Source organism: Urocitellus parryii, chromosome 10 (assembly GCF_045843805.1).
Source record: "Urocitellus parryii isolate mUroPar1 chromosome 10, mUroPar1.hap1, whole genome shotgun sequence".
Lineage (NCBI taxonomy): Eukaryota > Metazoa > Chordata > Mammalia > Rodentia > Sciuridae > Urocitellus > Urocitellus parryii.
In genome coordinates this window covers 143,896,593-143,920,478 of record NC_135540.1, presented here as the reverse complement: position 1 = coordinate 143,920,478, position 23,886 = coordinate 143,896,593, and the positions used below count along the sequence as shown (strand labels likewise).

The window sequence follows — 23,886 nt, the reverse complement described above, 5'->3', positions numbered from 1 at the left end:
TGGGGTGAGCAGCTACCCTTGGGTAGCTCAGAGGGGAGCGGTTGGTCCTCCAGCTGTATAACCCTTGCAGGTTAGGCCAGGAGCCCACTGTGTATGTCACTCATGAAGGACCATGGCTGTGTTTGCTTGCACACTTGGGTGGAGAGGCTGGGAGGGTTATGCCAGGAGGCAAGATAGCCTCCCAGCCCTGGGGTGGGCAACCAACGCGGTTAGAGTTGTTTTGGAGGGCTTGGGGCAGCGCTTTTCCAACCCTGGTGAGCCCAGCTTCTGCTTTGCCTGTCCACCAACAGGCCCTGCCCACCAGAACCTCTAGGGCCAAGGACCGACTCCCTGTGTGCCTTGACCCTGGCATGAGCACTGTGAGTGTGGGCCCTTAAGGATGAAAGTGCACACTGAAATATGCCAAAACATTGTTTTTTAGACATGCAAGAAAGCACTTCAGTCAGGCTGAAGGGAGCCAGCTGGATGAGGTCCGCCAGGTCATGGGCATGCTGGCCTTCCCACCAGACACACACATCTCCCCTTACAAGGTAATGTCCATTCTCCTATTCTCTGGATTCCTGTGGGCCTCCAGGGTCAGGGCATCCATATAGGGTGGGTTAGCCGCTGTTCCAGCTCTTGAGGGCCTGTCTGCCAGGTGGTCTGCTGTTGCCCCTCCTGCTTTATTCCCGTTCTGATACAGGATTTGAGTGGGAGGTTTTAGGAGCACTTCAGCCTGGCAGATTTGGCCCTGGACCACCCCCCCTTCCCTGCCACTTCTCTTCCATCTCTTCCTGCAGTCCCATGGATGATGCCAGCTTGAGTGGTGTCCTGTGCTTCCTCTGTGGTGTCATGGCCTCTGGGTCTCCAGGTCATGGTGGGCCTGGTGTGGTCTCCCTATCACACCTCCTGGTCCTTCTCCTCTGCCCCAGGTTTGCTGGCAGACCTGCTCACCAGCCCTATGACAAAGGCTCCTGCTCCCTGTCCTCGTGGTTTCAGTGGGGCCCGGGGGGCGGGGGATGTGGTCATGTGCCGACTCCCGCCCCACCCAGGGAGCCTGCTGCTTTCTGGCCTGCTCAGCTGCATGTTGTAGGAATCAGTAGGACACCTTGCTGGCATTAAGTTTCAGTTTCCAGAAAATGACATCAAGTATAGCTCCTTGCTTGTGGATTTTGCAAAATTTGTAAACCTCTAAGCTGGTCTCTGTTGTAGCCAGTATGTTTGCCCTGCAGCCCCCAGACAGGTGGCATTGCTGTGCCCGAGTGGACCAGCATAGCTCCTTCTGGGAGGCTGCTGACCTCTTTGTGTCCACGAGGTGGTGAGGTGCTAGGTACTTTCTATGAGATGCCATCCGGTGCTGAGCCCAGAGAGCTCACGTTTCAAGTCCGCGTCTTGGGTTTCTCTCACATGGAGAAGTGGGAGAGGGCTGACCCTCTGTGGGTCAGTGTCTGGCTTGGCATATGGTTTGCCTATCTCTTCTCCCTTAGGTGGTCTTGCTGTCCGGGCACAGGGGAAGCAGGTCCTGCTGTCCCACCACCTTGAAAACAGGGTTGAACCCCTCCCCTTTAGTGCATACCTGTTAGTGCCCGTCAGAGGAATTTTGCAACATGAGAGAGCAAGACCAGGATCACATGGGAAACCCTTGGCTGGGACAAACTGGCAGTTTAGGGTGCTGTGAACTTCACGGGAGAGCTGAGAACGCTGTGTGTTGGATGCTGTGAGGAAAGGAGCAAAGGGCAGATCAGTCGCTAGACAGGGGCAAGGCCTCACCTCAGGCAGCAAGCTGCAGGCCTCATCCCGGGGGTCATGCAGTACCTGAAAGAAGGAAGCCTTGCTTAGAAAAGGGCACTGGCCATGAGGCCAGAGGCACAGGTCCTGGGAAGAAGGGCCAGGAGCCATCGTTTCCCAACAAGAACCTTGTGGGCTGTTGTTAGAGTTTACGGGGTCCTGCAGTTGGGTGTTAAGCCAGGATCACAGGCACATTAGGTGCCAGTCTCTGCTCAGGAGGGCCATGACTCCTGGCCCCCCAACTGCCCACTGCAGTCAGCTGTCCCTGCTGGGTCTCCTGGGAGGGTCCCAACACCTCCACCTCGTCTCTTCCAGGACCTTCTGGATCCTGCCCGGTGGCGGATGCTGATCCAGCAGTTCCGATATGACAACTACCGTCTGCACCAGCTGGGAAACAACTCGGTGTTCACCCTAACCCTGCAAGCTGGCCTGTCGGCCATTAAGACACCGTATCCTCCCTGTGTTCCTACTTAGCTGGCTCCTGTCCCTGGTTGCATTCTAGCAGGCTGCGCTGTCCCAGAGCTGTGTGTCATGCTCTTGACACTCCTGGGTGGTAGTCGAGAGGGGCTCTCTGTACTCAGCCTTGGCCCTGCTAGCACACCTGATGTGGCTCCCAGTCCTCAGAAGAGTCGGTCTGGGCCTGGCCATCCCGGCCCAGGGTCTGGCTTCACTTCTCAGGTCAGCTCAGAGTGGCTGTCCCTGAGGCAGGAAGGCAGCCTCCCCTCTCCAGAGGGCAGAGGCTCTCTGAGCTTCCTCACCTGGATTTAGCAGATCCTGTGCTCCTACCCTTCACGTGACTGGCCCCATCCTGCATGATTGACCCTGTCTAGCATGTGACACTATTCCTAAATGTGACCGATCTGTCCCTTGCATGACTGACCTGTCCATTGTGTAACTGGTTCTGTTCCTCCTGTGACGCTATCCCTCCTGTGACTCTATCCCTCCTGTGACTGACTGACTGGTACCACTGCTGGTGCCTGGCTGAGCTGCGCTGAGACAGAACCCAGGCCTCACCCTGACTGCCTCTGCTGAGCATGGAGAACAGGAGTGTGTTTGCTCATTGCCTTCTCTGAGGTTCCCTGAGAAGGTCACTGTCCTAGGGCTCTTGCCTCTCCTGCCTGTGAGGCGGTTGCTGGACGAGGGCTGGGGACGATGGAGCCAATGTGGTCTTGCTGCAGGAGAGGCCTGGGGGAGGCGCACTGGTTTCCAGTCTCAGGCCAGGCCTCTCTGCGTGGCTGCTTTGCCCTCATTTGTTCCCTGTGTGGTGACTGACTGGCCAGGCAAGTGCCCTGAGCTCAGAGCAGTGAGGGCCAGGAGTACCTTCTCACTGCTTGAGCCAGTGACGCCCAGCCCTTCCTTAACACCGTGTACAGGCAGTGCTACAAGGAGGATGGCAGCTCGAAGAGCCCCGACTGCCCCGTGTGCAGCCGGTCCCTCAACAAGCTGGCGCAGCCCCTGCCCATGGCACACTGTGCCAACTCACGCCTGGTCTGCAAAATCTCTGGCGATGTCATGAACGAGAACAACCCACCTATGATGCTGCCCAATGGCTACGTCTACGGCTACAATGTGAGCTGTGGGGCAGGGCGTTGGGCTAGGCTGGGCTGGGCTGTGCTGGGCTGTGCAGGCTGCCTGTTGAGCTGCTGGGGTTCCCTGGCAGTGTCACTGTGTCTCAGGAGATGATGCTACAGGCTGAGCTGCATGCTCTGATGGTGTGCTGTGTGGGTTTTTAATGGAAACCTAATTTATAGTGCATCTTCTTAATTTGTTCCTGATCTTATTTTTCAGTCTCTGCTTTCTATCCGTCAAGATGATAAAGTTGTTTGCCCAAGAACCAAAGAAGTCTTCCACTTCTCACAAGCCGAGAAAGTATACATCATGTAGGCCCTGTGTCGCCAGGTGCACGCCTCGGCTGGGGCTGTGTGGGCAGGGCATGCCCTCCCCATCCCTGGCCCTAGCCTGCCACCGCATTTCTGTTTCTTGCGACCAAAGATCAGTGAGCAACGATAAATACTCTTAGGAAGTGAGGAAGTGAGATTTAATGAGTTCGTACTTGAAAACAGCGTTTGATGGGTAGGATTTTGTAACGTAAGTCGACTATTTGATGCTTCTGCAAAGTACTTGCACCTCTCAAAGGAAACTCTACAGCCTGACCTCAACCCTGAAGAGCTTTAGGACAGCTCACAGGTAGGAATCCTTCTCTCCCGAGTTTCTCAGCTTCCTCTTTTTGCTGAAGAGTCCTGGGGAGCGTAAGGGACAGGCTGGTCCTTCAACACATGTTAGCCATGGCCTGGGTGAGGTGCTGGCACGTGGGCGGCCTGCGGTGACTTGCCATGCGGTGCACGAGGGCCCTTCCTGACGTCACTGGAGCTGCCACCAGAGCACCCTGCAGGCCCTGGGGCCACGTCCTGTGTGTGAGCTTGGGCTCAGCCCCGGTCCTCCGTGTACCGCCTTACTTCCTGCTTCGAGAATGTATTCATGTGGAAATCCACTGGATCGAGTTTCTGCAGAGGCCTTGCTGGATAGTTCTGTAGCCCTGGAGTCTGCATGCTATTCGTTACAGGAGCGGATAGTTCAGCTGAAGCAAGTACTGACGGGTTTTCAGAACACACGAACCATTGTAGTCCACACAGAAACCTGTGGTAGAGGTTTGTATCTAGCGCTTATTTTTGCATGTTGATGTTGATTAGCTAATAAGCTGTAAATGTAAAGCGTGTTAATAAAATGGCTTTCTATTTCTCACTCTGAGGAGTTTCTGAGCCCAGGGGAGGGCTCTGCCCTCCCTGGCTCACTCATTGGGGCTGGGGTTGTGGCTGCTGTCACTGCAGCAAAGGGGGCTCAGCACATCAAGACAGGGGTTTCAAGAAGAGCACAACCATCTTCCCGCCTTGCAGAACCCACCACTAATGGGAAGGGCTGCCCTGAAGTTGGAGGCCTCAGCTTGGAATCCTGAGGTCACATCTCACTCTAGGCCTGATCATTGCCCTCCTGGGCCAGGGGTGCAGGCTGGTTGGACAGCCAGCTCGGGTTCTGAGAGCAGCTCCTGTCGCCTGTGGCCCTGGTTCCCAGAGTCTTTGGGGCTGCTCTTGGTTGTGGCCAGAGTCTGAGGTTCTGAGCTGTGGTCAGCTGCCCTAACCCTCACAGCTGCTCTGCAGTGCCCCTGCCCTGCTCTGCGGCCAGCCCTGCTTGGCACTTGATCTCTGATGGCTGCCTCAACCCCTGTACTCCTGTCCTGCCATGCGTCCTCACATACGTCTCCTCCTGTGCCCGCTCCAGTTCAGGCCTTTGTGGAAGTTGATGCCTGCGGTGCCCATTGCTGACCTCTACTCTCTATGGCCACCCAGGGCTCAGCTTTGGGGTCTCCCTGTGACCTGTGCAGGCCAGGTGGTGCCAATCAGCATACTACACCGTGTTGTAGCCCCTGCCTGCTCCACCCACAAGTCAGGCCAGCAAGTGGCAGAACTTCACGTGATGTTCTCTGTGCCCCGCACTCCTGAGCACTGTGTGCTCTCCAGAGCAGGGCCTTCCAGGCCTTGCCTCCTGCTCACCACTGGTCCACCACCTGTCTGCTCCTGCCTCTTTCTTACCGATGGACAGCACGGCAGAAAGCACACATTCCCACATATAGCCCCTGGACCAATCCAGCTTCCCACTGGTGCTGTGTCCTTTCCCAGTCGACACTTTGGTGACCATTGCCAATCAGTAGCTCAGCTGTTTCTTGAGCGCCATGAGAATGGAACTACACAGTGTGGGCCCATGAGGTCAGCCTCATGCCTGGGTGGGTCTTCCACGTACAGCAAGTCTTCATCTGCCGCTAAGTTGTGGGCCATTGCAGGAGCGAGCACAGTGGCACATCCTTTCTTCACATTGGTAGTATCTCAGCTGTGAGTGCGCATCCACATCACTTGCTGGATGCACGTTGGACAAAGCTGGAGGGGTCAGGCTGGCTTCCACCCTCCTGCAGTGGTATGGGAGCTCTGCCTGCTCCATGCCCTCCAGTGCTTGGTGCTGGGAGCCTTTTGTGGTTAGACTGCTGGTTGTGTAGTCTAACTGTGCTGTTTTTAAATAATTTTCTTTAGTTGTAGATGGACACAATATCTTTATTTTTATTTACTTTTTTAACCTGGTGATGAGGATCAAACCCAGGCCTCATGCATGCGAGGCAAGTGCGCTCTACCACTGAGCTACAGCACCAGCCCCTAAATATATAGTTTTTTAATAATTATTCCTTAGTTGTAGTTGGACACAATATCCTTAATTAATGAATTTATTTTTATGTGGTGCTGAGGATCGAACCCAGGGCCTTACCTGTGCTTGGCGAGTGCGCTACTGCTGAGCCCCAGCCCCAACCCTAACTCTGCTGTTTTTAAAAACTGGGTTTAAGATGACAGATTAAAGCATACCAGACCTTCAGTGAGAAGAGCTGTTTTCCTCTTGTTGCCTCAACGAATGTGTTTCAGTCGTCCTTCTTGATGTGCTGGAGTAGCAGAAGTAATCCACGTTTGCACAGACCACACAGGTCCGTTGTCTTCTTGGTGGACCCAGCTGCACTGGGCTGGTGGCCATGCCTGTGATCCCAGCCACTCAGGAGGTTGTAGGCCAGCCTGGACAACACAGCAAGACCCTTCTGCCAAAATGGAAGGGCTGGGGTGAGTTCTGGCCTTACTCCTGGGTTTAGTCCCCAGTGCTGCAAGAAATAAAACTGCTATGAACATTTGTGTTTGAGTCTTTGTAGACATGGTTCTTGTCCTTTGAAAGTAATTCTCTGGAAGAATTGCCAAGTTCCAGGGTTGTTGTGCCTGACTCTACTCCTGCCAAAGACTTCTCCAGGTGGTGTGCTGCGCCGCCACCTCTGCAGGCCCTCCAGTGGCTCATGTCTTTGCCAGCATTTGGTGGTGATGGTGTTTTCCGGCAGAAGTCCTGGTACTTCACTGAGGTTTCCGTTTGCTTTCCTCTGGTGATAGTGCTGAGCCCATGTGTCTGTTTAGGTCTTTGGCCACTTTCATTGCATTATCTACTGATTGGTAGGAATCCTTGACAGTGTCAGTGGAGGGTCTGAATTTAGTCAAGTTCAATTGATCAGTTCTTTGTTTTCATGGTTAGTGCTTTTTCTGTGTTCTAAGAATGACCTGCCTATCCCAGAGTCAAAATAGTATTCTTGTATGTAGATTCATTTTCACTTTTTCTGTTAGCTCTTGGTATGGTGTGAGGAAGAGCTTGTGGACCATTTCCTGTGTTTATTCTGTGGCTCCGATGTTATTTGTTAAAAATGAGTTTTCTCTCCCCCTTCAGTAAAGGTGACTGCCTGGGTGCTCTGGCTGAGCTGGCTTTAAGGTCTGTCCTTGCCAGTGCTACCTCCAGCACACACTGCCCAGTCTCGTGCCTGTCATTTCACTCGAAGGTAACCTGAGTCCTGTTTTGTTTTTTGTTTTTTTTGGGTACTTTTTCAAAATTGTAGCTATTCTAGGACCTTTACATTTCCACTTAAGTTTTAGAATTGTCTTCTTTTGTGCTGGGGAATGAACATAATCAGTTTTTCAGTGGGACGTGGAGGTAGAGCACTTGCTTAGCAATGTGCAAGCCCTCAGTTTGATCACCAGAACCATAAAAATGAGAGTCAACTTATATCTACTGAAATTTCTTCAGTGCAAGCTGGGATTTTAACTGAAATTGTATTCAATCTATTACTTCATTTGGGGACTCTATCAGCTTGCTCAGGCTGCATAACACATACCATGGCCTAGGTGGCTTAAACAGCACAGGTCCTTCTCAGCACTGAGGCGGCCTAGCTGGCTGGTGCTGGTGCTGCCTCTTCCTGCTGGCCGAGGGCCCCCTCCCCACTGTGTCCTCACTTGGGCCTCCTCAATGCATGCAACTCTGGGGTCTGTCTCATGAGGACACCAGCCCTGCTGGATCAGGGTCCTACCTACCCCAACGGCCTTCCTCCATGCATGTAGACTCTGGGGTCTCTCTCATGACGACTCCAGCCCTGCTGGATTAGGGTCCTACCCTGATGGCCTTCGTTGTCCCCCCCCTCTTTTTTTTTTTTTTTTAGCTATAGATGGACACAATATCTTTATTTTGTTTCCTTTTTTAAATGTGGTGCTGAGGATGGAACCCAGTGCCTCAGATGTGTGAAGCAAGTGCTCTGCCACTGAACCACAACCCCAGCCTGCCTTCATTGCCTCTTTAAAGACCTGTCTCCAAACACAGTCACTCTGGGGGTCAGAGCTTCAACATGGGAATTTGGGAGGGACACAGTTGAATCCATAAGAGACATTGAGTCCTCCAACCCATAAATATGCTGCATCTCTTCATGAAGTTTAGATTTTTACTCTTACCTAAATTTAACATATTTGATTGATTTAACTTCAGGGTTTTTTTTGTTTGTTTGTTTTTGTTTTTGGTACTGGGGATTGAACTGAGGGGCACTTGACCACTGAGCCACATCCTCAGCCCTATTTTGTATTTAGAGACTGAGTCTCACTGAGTTCCTTACCACCTTACCATTGCTGAAGCTGGCTTTGAACTTGTGATCCTCCTGCCTCAGCCTCCTGAGCTGCTGGGTCTTTCTTAATTCTTAATTTAAAAAATAATTCTTAATTTTTAAAATCTACCTCTCGGGGCTGGAGTTGTGGCTCAGTGGTAGAGCACTTGCCTAGCATGTGTGAGGCACTGGGTTCAATTCTCAGCACCACATATAAATAAATGATTAAAGGCCCACCAATAAAATCTACCTCAATTATTCAGTGGAAATATGTAGACACGATCAGTATTTGTTAATTGATCTTGTGACTACTGTGACCCTACTCACTCATGAGTTCTGGTAGCTTTCAGATACAGTTTTGAGGTTTTCCATGTGTGCAGTTATGTCACCTCCAAACAGTCCTGTTTCTCCCCTTCAAACCTCTCTACTTCACTTTTCTTACCAGTTCCTGGAGCCTCCAGAGCGATATTGAGGATGAGGTGTAAGAATGGTGTCTAGTGCCCTGTTAGGCAGAAAGCACTGCATCTTGCACACTGAAATAGAGCATTTACAGACATCCTTCATCTGGTTGAGAAGTTCCACGCCAGTTTTCTAGAAGTTATTATAAGGAACATTGAATTTTGTTTTTAAAAATTCCTTTGTAGAATGAAATTACCATGATTTTTCTCCTTTATTCTGCTTACCAGACATTGACTGTCTTTGAATTACTGAATTTTGCATGACTGAAATAAATTTCATTCAATCATGTTGCATTGTTTTTAAATATTGCTGGATTTGACTTGCTCTAGGCTTTGCTAGGGATTTTTACAACTGTATTCATGAGGGCTATTGGTCTGTGGTCATTCTTTCTTGGAATTATTATTTTTGTGGTACTTGGGATTTAACCCAGGAGTGCTCTACCACTGTGCCACATCCCCAGCCCTTTCATTTATTTTTTGACACAAGGTCTTGCTAAGTTGCTTAGGCCTCAAACTTGAGATCCTTCTACCTCAGCCTCCCAAGTTGCTGGGACCACAGAAGTGTGCCCCTGTGCCTGCTTCTAGGAATGTTTTTGTCTGGTTTTAGTACAAAAGCATTCAAAACTCATGAGTTGGAGAGTGTTAACCTCCTTTCATGAAAGATTCTGTGTAAAACTGGTATCATTTCCTTAAATGTTTGATAGAATTTGCCAGTGAAACCATCGAGTTTGGGAATTTTGTTTGCAAGGGTTTCTTACTTAGTATGAGCTCAGTTTCTTTAATAGTTGTGACTGATCAGTTCCCCCCACCCCAAGTATTCTGATAATTTGTTCATCTAAGAGAAGACTTCTGGAATTAATGTTCTTAACTTATGCTCTGTTGTCTGCAGGACCTGCAGTGATGTCTCTTCTCCTCTCTCATTCTTTTTGTTTTTTGGGTGCCAGGAAGTGAACCCACTGGGGCTTAACCACTGAGCCACATCTCCAGCCCTTTTTTATTTTGAGACAGGGTCTTGCTAAGTTGCTGAGGCTGGCTCTGAACTCATGATTCTCCTGCCTCAGCCTCCCAAGTTGCTGGGATTATCCATGTGGCTGGCACCATGGTGCCCAGCTTCTCCTGTCATTCTCATAGGTAATTTATTTCTTCTTTTTCTCTGTCTAGCTGAAGGCTTATCTGTTCATCATTTCAAACATCTCCTGTTACAGTATAGATCTGGACTGACCCCATCTCATGTATTCAGAAAGTGGTTGGATCATGAAGGTTCTGATCACATAAAAGGACTAGTCTTCCAATGCCGAAGGGACCATTGCAGACGGGACAGCTGGAGCAGGTCACTGGTGTGTGCCCTGGGAGGGCTTATCATCTTTGCCCACCCTCCCTGCCTCTGGTTGCCCTAAGCTGAGCAGCTTTTACCAGGACATTCTGCCTCTCCTCAGGCCCAGAGTAGGGAATGGCTGAGGACTCTGAAACCAGGAGATGGTGTCAGTCTTTCCTCCTTAAGTTGTTCCTGTCGGACATTTTAATCAGTGACAAAAGCTGACTAATAAACCTCTTTTGGTTTGAGTGACACCCCTCCCGTTTGCCTATTTTCTGTTCAATTGATCTCAACCTTATTAATCTCTACTGCAACTTATTCTGATTAATTGCTCTTTCTAGTTTCTTAAGGGGAATATTAATGATGCAGTAGGTCAGGTCTCAGTGCCTGTGTCTGGAGTTCGCCTGCACAGTTGGAATTGCAGTCTGCTGAAAGGACTCACCCCTTCCCAGAATGCCCCCAGGGAGAGACCAGTGCAGTCAGCAGACTCATCTTTCACTTGTGCTGCTGCACAGAGCATCTGTGGTGGCCCTTTTAGCCTCTCCATGTTTCTTGTAGATACAATATAGTTTGGTCTTGCTCTTTTTAAACTAACTGGACCATCTCCACTTTCTATTTAAAATTTTTTTGGTACTGAGAATTGAACCCAGGGGTGCTTTAGCACTGAGCCACATCCCATACCTTTTTATTTATGTTGTTTTGAGACTAGGGCTTGCTTGCTAAGTCACTGGTGTTTTCAATTCTAAGTTGCCTCAACTGTCTTGAGTTGCTGGGATTCCAGGTGTGCACTACTGTACCTGGCCTTTTTTTTTGGGGGGGGATATATATATATATGTGTGTGTGGTGTGTGTCTGTGTATTTTTAAATCTTTTTTAGATATACATGACAGTATTTTTTAAAATTTCTTTTTATAGTTGTAGATGGACAGCATGCCCTTATTTTATTTTTATGTGGTGCTGAGGATTGAACCCAGTGCCTCACACGTGGAAGGCAAGCACTCTGCCACTGGGCCCCAGTCCCAGCCCTGATCTCTCCTTTGTAACTAGGGTGTTCAGATCACTGACATGGTGACTGTTGTAGATTCAGATTGGCTGTATTACAACTTGTTTCCTGTTTTTCTTACCTATTTCTTTTTCATCAGCTTCATTTTTGATTACTTTTAAAAGACCCCTGTCTTTGCATACTCATTAGCAGTCCCACATCTCTATGTGTGCTGGAGACTGGACCCAGGGGCTCACACATGCCGCCCTACCACCAAGCTGTATCCCCAGCCCTGTGGCTTTCTTTACAGTTGCTCTAGAGGCTCAGGGTATGGTCACACCACTTAACAACATGGGGTGTTCCGCACTGTCAGGTGGTTTTGTTGTGTGAATGTCTGAGCATACATTTTTTGCTATCACTTAGGTTTTGAAGGTCAGCTTGCTGCACATACAAGTCTGAGCTGACCATACTTTTACTTCTTTTTTTTTTTTTTGGAGAGAGAGAATTTTTAATATTTATTTTTTAGTTCTCGGCGGACACAACATCTTTGTATGTGGTGCTAAGAATCGAACCCAGGCCACATGCATGACAGGCGAGCGTGCTACCGCTTAAGCCACATCCCCAGCCCCCCAGCTTGCATTTTTTAAATAACAAATCTCTGAAAATTCCAGTTGGTTCTTTCCCCCCTTCGGAGACAAGTTCAGGCCCAGACTGACCCGGACACCTGGGCCCAAGCTATCCTCCTGCTTCAATCCCTGGACAGCTGGGACATTGTGTGCACCACCACATCTGGCTTCCACTGGTTCTTTTAAAACATCTTCTAGTTCTCACCGAGATTCACCTTAGCCTTCTCATTTCACTCTCCATTCAAGAGATCCGAATGCCTGACTGCGTCATCATGAAGCTAGAAAGACCCCAGTTCTCAGGAGCAGCCCTGAGGGCAGAAAGGGGGTGCGCAGGTGAGATCAGGAACATGGAGCCAGCTAAGAAGACGGGGCTGCAGTGGGGGCCAGAGGCCACAGAAGGGTGCCGGCTGGGAGGGGCTGTGGGCCGCGCAGTGGGCTCTCCGCGCCGCCGGGGCAGGGCAGGTGCGCGGGAGCCCGGCGCGCTCTGCCCGCCGAGGACGAGTGCCCTCCAGAGCTGCGAGGGCCGAGGGCGGGCTGGCAGCTGGCCCTGGACGTGCTTGAAACCTGGAGTGCTCTGAAGAGGGGGCTGCGGGGCTCCCAGGCCTGGAGTGAAAAAGGCCCTGCGGCGTGGACTACCGGCCCTGAGCAGCTGCGCCGGGCGCCGGCAGGTGTGCTCCGGGAGGAGGGAGCCATCCCGGCTTCCCGCCCGGGGCGGCGGACAGAGCTTTCAAGGAATTTTGGCAGAGGGAAGCAAAGCACCTGCCGGCTGGTGGGCGACCTTTAGGCTGGGCAAAGTCACGCCGCAGAGGGGAACCGGGCGCCTCACCCGGCCGCCCCGCCCGTACCCCGCGCGCCGCGTCGTGACACCCAACGCCTCCGCCCCGGCTCCCCTCCCGCCCGCGGCACCACGGCCCACACAAGCCCGAGGCTCCCACCTGGGCCGCCCTCGCTGACCCTTCAGGGGCAGGGCCGCGAGCCTCCTGGCGGACGTGCCGTGCTGTCCAGGCTCAAACCTCTCTCTGGGTCTGAGTTTCCTAGCGAGTTGTCGACCCAGACGTCCTGCCCCTTTTAAACCGCGGCGCCTTTAAGGACTTGCTGCGCCCTCCTGCTTCTTTTTTCTCGCGCGTCGACCTCCTAGGGCAGCCCCGCCTCGCAGGGAGCGCGCCTGCGTCACTGCGCGAGGTCGGCCTCACCCTAGCGCCTGCGCTGTCGAGACGAGGGTTGCCTCGCTCCGGGCCTTGAAGGGGTGGGCGGGGTCTCCTCCGGAAGGGGCGGGGAGATGTGGTGCCTCGCGCTGTAGGTGTGGTGGTTGCAGAACTGACCTTTGCTCCCACGCCGCGGTATCAGGGAGCCAATGGCTTCAAAGCTCCGGGACGCGTGGTGGCCGGCGGGGGCGGGACCTCTGCCGGAAGGGGCGGGCGATGCGGTAGGTTCCGTGTCAGCCGCGCAGCTGGGCGGGGTCGCACCCAGCCGGCCCGGGGTCCCGAGGCCGCGGGCTTCTGCGCTCGCTGCGCTGCCTGGCAGCAGGGCCCTCCACTCCCCGCGCGTCAGTGTAAGACGGTGGCTTTCGTTACCTTCCGCACCTGCCTGTCCCCGGTGCGGCAGCGTCTCCCGCACCGTGGCTTGGTTGTCCCGATCTAGCCTCGCCTTTGACACTTCCAGATCGTCACCGGGGACGCTTGACTAGCCCTAATGGTGCTTGGAGCTGCCCTGTTTCCTAGGGCGTCTTTCCGCGGAGGCCAGAGCCTTGGACACAGCCTCAGGCCCTCCCGCGGTGCGCAGTATCTAGGCGAACTCGGTAGCATTTATCAATAAGACCAAGAGGGTAAAGTAAGGTGGCAGTTCATCTCTGCGTTCCGTATTTCTAGACATGGATCAAAAACTGTTAAAGTTGGTAGAAGAGCTCACAACTTCAGGAGAACCCCAACTGAATCCTGAGAAAATGAAGGAACTGAAGAAAATTTGCAAGTATGTCTTTAGGTTTAGCATTTCATGATATTTATCCCAGTAAGCCCATGACTCTAGGGAGATTGTGGGGTTTTCTTGGACCTCAGCAGTTTGCCCACCTCCATATCTCAGCCATCCCCTCCTGCCTCCGCCTGGAAAGATCCACCAAGGACCAGGCCAGCAACATTCCCCAGGCCCTGCAAAGTCATCTCTGACAGGCAGCATTGTGGGTGGAGGTGCAGGTCAGCAGAGCACAGAGAGGTCTGTGCTTGGTACTTCTGATTCTTTCTATATGTGCATGTTACAAAGCATATAACTGAGGCATTCTTGAGTGCATCTATGTGATCTGTGGGCAAATGTACCTCTTTTATTACTGTTGAAACATGGGAAGGGAGAACTTTCACAGTTGGGTAAATCTGCACTGTGTGTGTGTGTGTTGTGGTGCTAGGAATGGAACTCAGGGCCTTGTGCATGCTAAGCAGGGACTCTATCCCTAAATCACACCCAGCCACTCTGTCTTTAGAATGCATCCATCATCCATCCCCAGAATCAGGCAGGAAGCAAAACTTCTTCCTGTCATTTGCTGGGAACATGAACCTGTGTTCAAAGAACAAAACTGATGTTGTGTACCTTTCAGTAGGAAACTCCAACTCAGACACAGTTTTGCTGCAGGTCCTTGAAAACTCCTAAATCTCGGGTTCACACAGGGCAGGGCTGGGGAGAGGCTACACCCAGAGGGCTCCATGGGCCTTCCCCTCACTTCCTGCAGAAGAGGCTGGGTTTGTGCACTCAGCTAGTCTGTGGTGCTCCTGAGTGGTGAGGAAGCGTCTTTGAAGGGATGATGAAAAATCTTGAGGCTGAGGTCCCTGCTGACACCACGCAGCTCTAAGAGCAGCTGTGGACACGGACATTGCGACAGGGCTGCATTTTAATAAAACTTTATAAATGGCACTGATACTTGGCACTCATAACTTTCCCACATCAAGAATCATTCCTTCATGTGTCTTGATCACTTATTTGTTTTGCCATGCTGGGGCTCAAACCCAGGGCCTTGTGCAGGCCAGGCAAGTGCACCACTGAGCAGTTCTTTAAACCATTTAAAAATGTAGGAAACAGTTTGGGCTTGTGGGCCACACAAAAAGAGGCACAGTTGAGGGGCCTCATTCATGCCAAGACATTGGTCTGCTTACCCAGCTCTAGGAGAAGGGGAAGAGGAAGCCTGGACAGCAGCTGTGGCCCCCACTATATGTAAATAGTGCGTCCTGTGTGAGTGTAAACTGACCCTTCAAGTACCAGGTGCTGAGCTCAGGCTGGCTTGTGCCCCCAGGTCTTCAGAGGAGCAGCTCAGCTGTGCCTACCGCCTGCTGAAAACACAGCTGACCCAGGACCATGCTGAGGTCCGCCTGTCCGCCTTCCAGATCGTGGATGAGCTCTTCACCAGGTCTCACCAGTTCAGGGTGCTGCTTGTTTCTGACTTCCAGGAGTTCCTGGAGCTCACACTGGGCACCAACCATGAGCAGCCCTTGCCGCCCCCCAGAGAGGCAGCCCAGAGGCTGAGGCAGGCAGCCCTGCGAGCTGTGGAAGGGTGGAATGAGAGGTTTGGTGAGGCCTATAAGAAGCTAGCCTTGGGCTACCACTTCTTAAAACACACCAAAAAGGTAGGTGGGCCTTGCACAGTGCTGCCGGTTCCCTGGGGCAGAGCAGGTAGGCCTCAGGAGGGAAGACCTCTCACTGTGGAGCCAAGTACAGAGTGCTCCCAGGCCATGTTGTTGGGCAGCTTGGCCTAGGTACCTGGGTTGCTGGACCTGCTTGGGGCCTGGGAGGGGAGGAACATCTTTGAGGAAGACAAGCTGTGCCCGTGTGTGCATCAAGCTGAGCCTGCAGCCTGTGTCACCTTTGATTGTTCAGCCCTGTTCTGTGACAGGCACTGTCTTCTGGGAGTTTCCCTACCTGTGTTCTTAAGAGTCCCCACCTGATCCTGCCATTGGCTCTAATGGGTTCTGGGCATGATGAAATCCATCAGGACTTGCTGCTGTGATCCCAACCCAACTCTGTCACTGCCCAGACCTTGCTTTGCCCCTGCCCTCTATGGACAGGTGGCCCTGCCTGTGGGCCAGAGAACCAGCTCTCCCTCTGACCCACTGGCGTGCCACCTCCTGGGGTGCACACTCAGGTGGTGCTTGGGCTCTGGGGTCCAGACAGCAGCCTGTTTGCTTCCTGTACTCCCACTTGTACTGCACTTGTGGCTGGAAGTCTTTTTTAATTTTATTTTTGAGGTGGGGTTTTGTTTTTCCCAGGCTGTCCTCCAACTTCTGAGCCCAGGTATTCCTCCTGCCTCAGCCTCCCAAGTAACTGGGACAACAGGCCTGCATCATGGCACCTGGCCAGGGCTGGGAGTTCACACCTCTTTTATCTGAAGTGGTAGACTCGGCAAGTTTCTCAAGATGAAGCATCGAGTTCAGCGTATATCCTGTTGTTAAGATGATGGCGTCTCCCCTTGCTGAGGCCTGCTGCATGCTCATGTGGTGGCCGTTTGCTCTCTGGTGAGTGTTTGTTGTGGACAGTCCTGATCTTCACTGTTTCCCAGGTGGACTTTCAGGATGTAAATGGGAGGACTCTGGCAGAAAGGCAGCAAGAAGAACAGAAGCAGAGGCACTTGGATAGAATCTACAGAGAAAGAGCCAAGCAGGCCGAAAGGGAAATGGAAGGCAAGTTCCAGGCTGAGGGTGCCTCGCACATACCAAGGGCCGCCTATGCCTATGCCTCCTCCCAGGACCCTGGTCACAGGAGACCCAGGCAGGCCAGGCTAGGGTTCAGGTTGGGCAGTCCCTGCACAGGCGCTTGCACCCCTGCGCCCCCTGGTGGTTAGTTCTGTCTCTGGCCCTTTGGGGAGGCTCCCTGGGCACAGGCTGAGTGGAGAGCTTCCAGACAGTGGTCTGTGCTTGGGTCTGCTGAAGGTCCCCTTGCTGTTTTGTCTCCCAGCCACCATTCACCTCCCTCCCCCTACCTATTTTTTTTTTTTTTAGTAATGGGGATTGAACCCAGGTGTGCTCTGCCACTGAAGTTCATCCCTGGCCCTTTTTATTGTAATTTAAAAATTTTTTAATTTTGCGTTGCTTAAGTCCTTGGTAATTTTACTGAGGCTGGCCACAAACCTGCAATCCTCTTGCCTCAGCATCCCGAGTTTCTAGTATTGCATTGTACCCCTGCACCCAGCTCCCATTTGCTCTTAACCCAGCTTCCACCCCCCAAATCCCTACGATGTATGTCCTGGCAGCCAGCCTTTTCTTGAGGGAGAGAACAGGGTGTGGGGAATCAGAAGATCTAGGGGATAGTTGTCCACCTGCAGGGTGCCCAAGACCTGCCAGAGCAGCTGCTGTGTGTCTTAGACAGCAGGGCTGATGCTCTTCTGTGCCCAGACCCCCCAGGGCCTGTTGTAGGCAGGCAGGTGTGCCCAGATGGTAGAGAGGCCACTAGGAGGGAGAGCTGGCCCAGCCCTGCAGGGTGTGGCTTGATGTTGGCAGATGTGGCTGCTGGGGGAGGCTCAGCCCTCTCTGGGATGCACTGCTCTGGCTGAAGGCTCCCTGCTCTGCAGTTGGTCCCTGGCATGTTTGCCTGTGCTCCTGCGGCTGCCAAGAGGTGACCTTGCAGTCCTGCCAGCTGGGCAGTTTAGTAAGCCGGTGAAAGCTGCTGTGATACGTTTACCTTGGGTGTTGGCTTTTCTTGGGAAGTGAGGCCCAAGGGTGCAGGTGGCACATGTGACCCTTAGCTGCCTGGTGCTAACAGTGACCAGGACCTCGACACATTGTGTGGTGGGGATACTCCTCGCTCAGTGTGACGAGGCCAGATGTGTCTCCATGTCTCGGCAGAGATGTCTGCAGAAGTTGGGTGCTGTCTGACGGAAGTGGAGAACTGCTTCAGGCTGCTGGTGCCCTTGGACTTTGACCCGTGCCCAGAAGCCAGCTTCCTTGATGAGGGTCCCCCTGGTTCCTTGAGCTCAGACTGGGAAGTCCCTCACTGGTCTAGCACTCCTGATGCCCCAGATGAGCCATGCTGCAGCAAGGACCTGCCTGCCTCTGCATACCACCCGGGGGCCACTGGTGCTGGGGAGGGGCCGCTCCAGGCAGCCACAGGGGACCCCTTGGAGGACGAGGAGCAGCTGTGCTGCAGCAAGGACCTGCCCGCCTCTGCGCAACACTCAGGGGCCGCTGGTGCTGGGGAGGGGTTGCCCCAGGCAGCCGTGGAGGATGCGCCCCAGGACGAGTGCAGCGGGGAGCAGTTTGTGCGCAGCCATGGGCTGGGCTCACACAAGTACTCACTGGACGTGGAACTGCCCTTGGGTAAGGGGCCACCAGGTCTGCTGGTGCCTCCCTGCCCAGGCTCCGCTGGCTAGTGGGCCACTGCTGTGCCAGCCCCCAGCCTAGGTGACCCACAGCCATGCTAAGTCTGGCCTGCAGTGGGTACATGCAGGCTTTTCCTTCCCATTTAGCCTCTGACCTGGGCTGTGCCCACTTTACCAGGCCTCTGTGGCCACAGGCCGGTCACAGAAAGCATATGGACTTGTTTGCCATCTGTAGCCCACTCCAGCAAGGCTCTGGGCAGGGTGGGTGCAGGAAGGACGTGTGTAGGGCCAGAATCACACAGCAGTGAGCTCTGTTGACACTCGTCTGGCCTGGGTGGGCTTCTAGCATTTCCCTGTGGGCTATAGCCTCTTGGCCTCAGGGTCCCTTGTGACCCCCGTTCACCTCATTCCAGACGGTCTGAAGGTGCAAGAGAATGATGACAACCTTGCTGTCCTCCATGCTGCCCGCGATGCAATCAAGCTCATCCAGAATAAGTTCCTGCCAGCTGTGTGCTCCTGGGTCCAGGTGAGGCTGGGTACCTGGTCTTCAAAGCTGTCCCTGTCAGGCCAGTGCCCGGGCAGAGTGAAGATGTAGTTGGCGGGAGCCGTAGGCTGGAAGGAGGACATGTGGAAAGTGCAGGTGTGGGTCTTGTCCTTGGGGTGACCTAGGGGGTCAGCCAGGTGTCCTTGACCATTTGTTCCCAAGGCTACAGACCAGGCCATGTTGCCTCCTGGCAGGGCCTGTGTTCTCTGTGACTTCTTCCTTGTTCTGCAGAGGTTTACCCGAGCAGGGACCCATGGTGGACACTTACGGCATGCCATCGACTTGAAGGCAAAACTGGAACTTGCGCTGAGAAAGTATGAGGAGCTTCACGTGCAGCCTGAGTGGGGACCAAGAAGCAAGGTGTGTGCTTGGTGGGCCGGCAGGTCCAGGTCCGGGGCGGAGGAGCGAGGTGTGTGCCTGTGGTGGGCCGGCAGGTCTGGGGCGGGGCTGAGCTGCCTGTGCAAGCAGGAGCTGCTTCAGGCTCCTCTCTCTCTCTGCTGGCCTGGCAGTGGGAGCCCAACTGGCGTCTCCTGGTGCCAGAGCCCAACCGTGCCCCACATGTGGACATGCCCCACAGCCCAGCAGGGCCCGCCCCATAGTGGACACGTGAGCTCATTCACTGTATAGTGGCAACATGGCTCCTGCTACTGGGTGTTGTCCACTTACCCTGCACTGTAGCCAGGGAGCCCTGCAAATCAGACTGTGCCCCTCCTGCTTAGGGAAGGATGGGGCTTTTGTGGAGTCTCCAGCAGAGTGGGTTCTGTGTACTGATGGGCACCATGGTGAGCTGGGACAGGGTGCCCACTTTGGGGATGGAGACTCAAAGACCAGCCGTCTGCTGGACTGTGTAGCACCTTAACCTGGGAGGGACCATGGTATTGATGAGAGAGAAATGGGCCCTCTGTGGTTGGAGATGCAACAGGGGTTCCTGGGCTTCCCTGAGCAACCGCATGCCACCAGAGCAGGGCAGGGTCTCTAGATGGGGCTGAGAGGTGGGAGCCACAGGCAGGCTGAGGGAGGACTGAACGCTGAGCCTGGGCTTCCAGGCAGTGGGCTAGGGTGTAGCCAGGCATCCACCCTGGAGCACAAGGTCCTTGGCACTGGATGCCTTGGAGCTGGCTGGAGGAGGCAGGTGAGCTTGTAGCAGCCTGAGAGCGAGTGAGGATGGTATTCCTGCCTAGAGATGCTCGGGGGCTGTGGCGGGGAGAGGATGCTGCACTGGGGCTTGTTGTGCCTTGTGAAAGAGAACTGTCGCATGCAGATGCCATCTTCCTGCCTTTGGTTGGTCTCTCACCTGCTCTCAGAGAAGCTGAGAAAATAGACACCAGATGCACCGCTCCTGGGGTCCCTGGGGAACCCAGAACCAGACCCAGCTGAGTGGAGAGGGTGCCAGCCCTGGCCCAGGGAAGGTAGACTTCTTTTTTTAAATAATAACTGTGTTTTTTATTTATTTTGTGTATGCAGTGATGAGGATTGAACCCAATACCTCACACATGCTAGGCAAGTGCTCTGCCACTGAGCCCCAGTCCCAGCCCAGAACCTCCCCTTTTCAAAGGTAGCTTTGAGGTAGAAAGAACTCTGTTTCTTGCCAAGAAAAAGAAGAAGTTGCAGGGCACGCAGAGCCCAGACCAGGAGTGGGCATACATGTTGCATGCAGCCACCAGATCAGGGCTCTAAGCTGAGCTCAGTCAGCTCATGCCGTGGCTGGCATCCCTGGTGTCCTGCCCTGTGTGGTATGACCATTCTGAGCCCTGGCAGCAGACCTGGGGTGGCAATGCAGTGCCAGAAGTTCTGGAACCCGAGAGGAGGAACTCCTACCTGAGCAGCCGCTGGGAGATCCCTGGCTGTGGAGGCCATTTGTGGCCCTCAGGCCCACCAGAGGGCGACCTTGCTTCTCTCCTGCAAACCCCACGAGTCTGCGCTGTGCAGCTTGGGGACTGGAGTCTTTGTGGGTGCTCGTTCTGCCTCACTAGAATCCACTGTGTGTGGCATGCTGCTTGTTTAAGGAGTCAGCTTTGTCAGTTTTGACCAAAATATATTTACGGTGAAAAATAATTGTCTGGTGGGAGGAAGGTGCCTGTCACCTACTCAGTCAGAGGAGCTTACTCTAGACCGCAGGGCACTAGCACTCCGAGCAGCCAGCCTGGGTGCGGAGTGAAGGCCAGGTGGGCCCCCAGCGCTGTGCTGAGTGTGGAGGCTGCCTTGTGTGGTGTGCACTCGTGCTGTCCAGGGCTCAGCCCATGGCCATTTTGCTGCTGATGGCCTTGGTTGTGGCAAGGATGTCCTTGGACATTTGGTGTCCTGGGGATGTCCACAGACTTCCCACGCTGCTGGGGTCCATTCTCATCAGGCCTAGGTATGATCAGCCTGCATGGTCTTCTGGGGCTAGTGGCAGTGCTGAAGGTGGCAGGACCTGAGCCCAGAAGGGTCACAGCAGCCGGCTGCTCTCCTTGGCCTGAGGCTCTGTCAGCAGGGTCCCTGGAGAGCTGCTGCCCCTGCTCTCATCTCGGAGCCCCACGGTGCCTCCTGCAGGTGCGTCTGACTAGGGGAGGGTCCCCGGCAGTCTTTCCCAGGGCTGCTGGCTGCTCAGCCTGCACTGTGGTGAGGGGTCAGGGCTCTGAGCTAAGCTTAGCCAGCTCTTGCTGCCGCTGGTGTTCCTGGCACACCAGAGGGTCAGGCTGTCCTGCGTAGCCTGTGTCCTGGCCCCACCACACCTGCTGACTTTGCCATGTGCTTGAGGAAACTTGAGTCCTAGCCACGCCTGGCCGTGTGCCTCCTCCCTCTGTAGGCCCAGGAGGTCTGGTTTCCTTGACCTCTGCTTGCCCTGGACTCCTGCCAGCTGCCCTGTCCCTTCCAGATGCTGGTGCTCAGGTCTGCTGTGTCCCAGGGTGGGTGAATGGGACTGGGCCCACTAGTGTAGCTACCTCTCTATTCTGGCTGTGGCTCACAGGGCTCATCCCGAAGCTCTCGTGGGCTGTGGACACTGGAGTCCCAAATCCAGCCCTTCAGAACTGTCCACCTGGCCTTCTGTAGTGCACAGCCTCAGGCCACTGCATGGCCCCTGCCTTCCTCTGTGCACTGCCTGCTTTGACTCCACTCAGTATGTCCTTTGATACTGTCAGAGTAGATGACTCGTCCCCACTTCTGCCCAGGGCCTGCAGGACCTGCTGCTGGAGGGCAGGTCCACACAGGGTGTTGTGCATGGGCAGTGAGGGGCTGCGGGTGTCCTTTGGCCACGTGGTCTGGTCAGTAGACTCCTGCCCAGGCTGCTCTTCAGGAGAACGGGGCTCCTGTGAGTGTGCAGGGCCTATCAGGCCCTGCAAGGTTGATGGTGTCCCAGCTTCAGTGGGAAGACAGATGTCACTCTGCTCTGCTGTCAGCTGAAGGGACACTTTCTGGACCCTCTCCACACACTGATCCTAATAAAGGCACTCTGAAATCCTCAGAGGTTTCTCGCGCAGAGGCAGAGGAGCCGCCCGCCCGCAGATGGAGTGATTGGAGGGCTCCTGCTGCAGCCGCTTAGGCTCAGGTGAGCCGCTTCCCAGAATAGACGCGGCAGCCAGCGCAGGCAGGCCTATCTGCCCATCTCCCTGCTGCTGGCGGCCCTCCCTGCAGAGCTGCAGCACCCGCAAAGGCTTGGGCAGGGGTGGAGCAGCTAATGAACATCAGTGTTAATTAGAGCTGTTTTAATTAGAAATTATGAATGAGGTGTTCTTCACTAATTTTCAAATAAAATTTACGAAGGGTTTAAATTGTTTCCCTTACGTTTCCCCACTTAGCACGGGATTGGCATCGTTAACTCCGCGTGTAGAACAGGCTAGGTGGGGAGCACTAATTCAATAATGCGTGATTCAGACATCTGAGAACTTCTGACAGACGTGAGAGACTGAGACAGACATGACGCCCACTTAGAGCCAAGTGGCCACCGCTAGGCCCTGGGCCCTCCGGGTGCCAAGGGGGAGGGGGAGGGCAGCCTGCCTGCAACCCGCTGCAGTCTGTTTCACAGGTCCTCTTTCTGCCTGTCGCCTGTTTTCTACATAGTATTGTTTTCCTTTTGACATAGATGCTCTGTCCTCAGAAAAATACTTAAGCCAGTTTAAATATGTTTAAGTGTTTGTTTTATAGAGTGTCTCCATGTCAGCTCCGTGTGGGAGCAGACTGGGGATAAATCTTGGCTGGATCAATATGGAGGGTCATTGGGTAGATTTAGTTTCCACCCTGCTCTGTTACAGGCGGGCTGTAATAATCCAGCTGCCTCGTTCGTTAAACTGATAAAAATCCTTTGAAAACTTGTAAATTGCCTGCTTTTAATTATGTAGCTTGAATCAACGGTTATTTTCTTATTGTGTAATTAACAAAATACTAATTTCCCACCAATGAGTGAGTCGGAGAACAGTGATTCCGAGGTGATGTCACCTGGCCCTGTGGGCAGTGCTTTGCCTTTTTTCTGTGGTCAGGCTGCAGGCTCCCCTGTGTCGCTGGCCAGCAGGTGGGCTTGGCCTTGCCCTCACCGCCCTGCCTCCAGCCCCAGCTGCCAGCCTCTCCCCCTGGCTGTGGGGTCGGGAGCTTCCTGTGCTGCTGCCCAAGCCCTCGTAGCATCTGGTTCCCTAGGTGAGGAGGACAGAATTAGAAAGCCCAGGGAATGAAATGTTGGCCCATCAGACACGCACAGGGACGGTCAATCAGCTTCGCCTCCAGGAAGCGGCCGCCATCTGTAGCCTTCCTGGGTGACTCGGCTCCTTCCATCACACTGAAGGCCACGCTGCCTCCCAGGGTGCTGGGGGAGGGGCGGGTGCGCTGGTGCTTTGAAAGGACAGGCTCTGAAAGGACAGGCTGGGCCTGGCTGCCCTCCCAGCCCTGCAGCATGGAGCCCCCTCCTGGCCCCATGGCAGGCCACCTCAGCCAGGCGCCTTCCCCAGCCAGCCAGTGCCCTTCCAGCCTGCCCACGCGTGGTCCCCTTGGTTCCAGAAGACACTTCCTGGGGTGGATTGCTTTGTTACCCCCATTTTATAGATGGGGAACCTCTGTGGGCCTGGCCTTGTTGCCAAGACCAAGACCTTGCCTGCATGCCAGGCAAGGCTGCCTGACACCTCCCTGCCCATGCCTGTGCCTCTGAGCACTGTCTCTTGCTCCCCAGGGGCTGTCTGCTGGCCACATCTCTGCCTGGGGAGGTTGGGCTGCAGCAGGTGGCCTTTCACATGCCTGTGTGGGACTGTGTGAGTCACGGGCCCCAGAGTCGGTGAGTCTGGGTCTTCCTCATCCTCTGCCAGAGTAGCTTTCTCCACAGAGCTCCTGGGGGCCAGAGCTACTAGATATGGAGACGTTGTTTGCTCCATGAGGCGATTGTCCTCCACTGGGTCCGATGTGAGTTTCTGTAAGGTCCAGATGACCCGTGATGACCCTCCTGCTCTGTGCCCCT

The 23,886-nt window shown here is 54.0% G+C and overlaps 2 protein-coding genes across 8 annotated transcripts in view; both read left to right on the top strand.

Moving 5' to 3' along the window:
- Maea (macrophage erythroblast attacher, E3 ubiquitin ligase) overlaps positions 1-4,509 on the top strand; it is a 36,990-nt gene extending 32,481 nt beyond the window's left edge. For all 6 annotated transcript variants that reach the window (XM_026379462.2, XM_026379461.2, XM_026379457.2 and 3 more), the window contains 4 exons: positions 422-530; positions 2,083-2,216; positions 3,141-3,336; positions 3,556-4,509. In XM_026379462.2, the coding sequence (XP_026235247.1) occupies positions 422-530; positions 2,083-2,216; positions 3,141-3,336; positions 3,556-3,651 (535 nt within the window). In that variant the 3' untranslated portion in view covers positions 3,652-4,509. The remainder of the gene's footprint in view (positions 1-421; positions 531-2,082; positions 2,217-3,140; positions 3,337-3,555) is intronic.
- Positions 4,510-13,085: 8,576 nt separating this feature from the next.
- Uvssa (UV stimulated scaffold protein A) overlaps positions 13,086-23,886 on the top strand; it is a 32,537-nt gene continuing 21,736 nt past the window's right edge. The window contains exons 1-6 of one of the 2 annotated variants that reach the window (XM_026379481.2): positions 13,086-13,602; positions 14,909-15,239; positions 16,169-16,289; positions 17,451-17,921; positions 18,337-18,449; positions 18,699-18,827. In XM_026379481.2, the coding sequence (XP_026235266.2) occupies positions 13,505-13,602; positions 14,909-15,239; positions 16,169-16,289; positions 17,451-17,921; positions 18,337-18,449; positions 18,699-18,827 (1,263 nt within the window). In that variant the 5' untranslated portion in view covers positions 13,086-13,504. The remainder of the gene's footprint in view (positions 13,603-14,908; positions 15,240-16,168; positions 16,290-17,450; positions 17,922-18,336; positions 18,450-18,698; positions 18,828-23,886) is intronic. The other variant, XM_026379482.2, reaches the window with a different exon arrangement.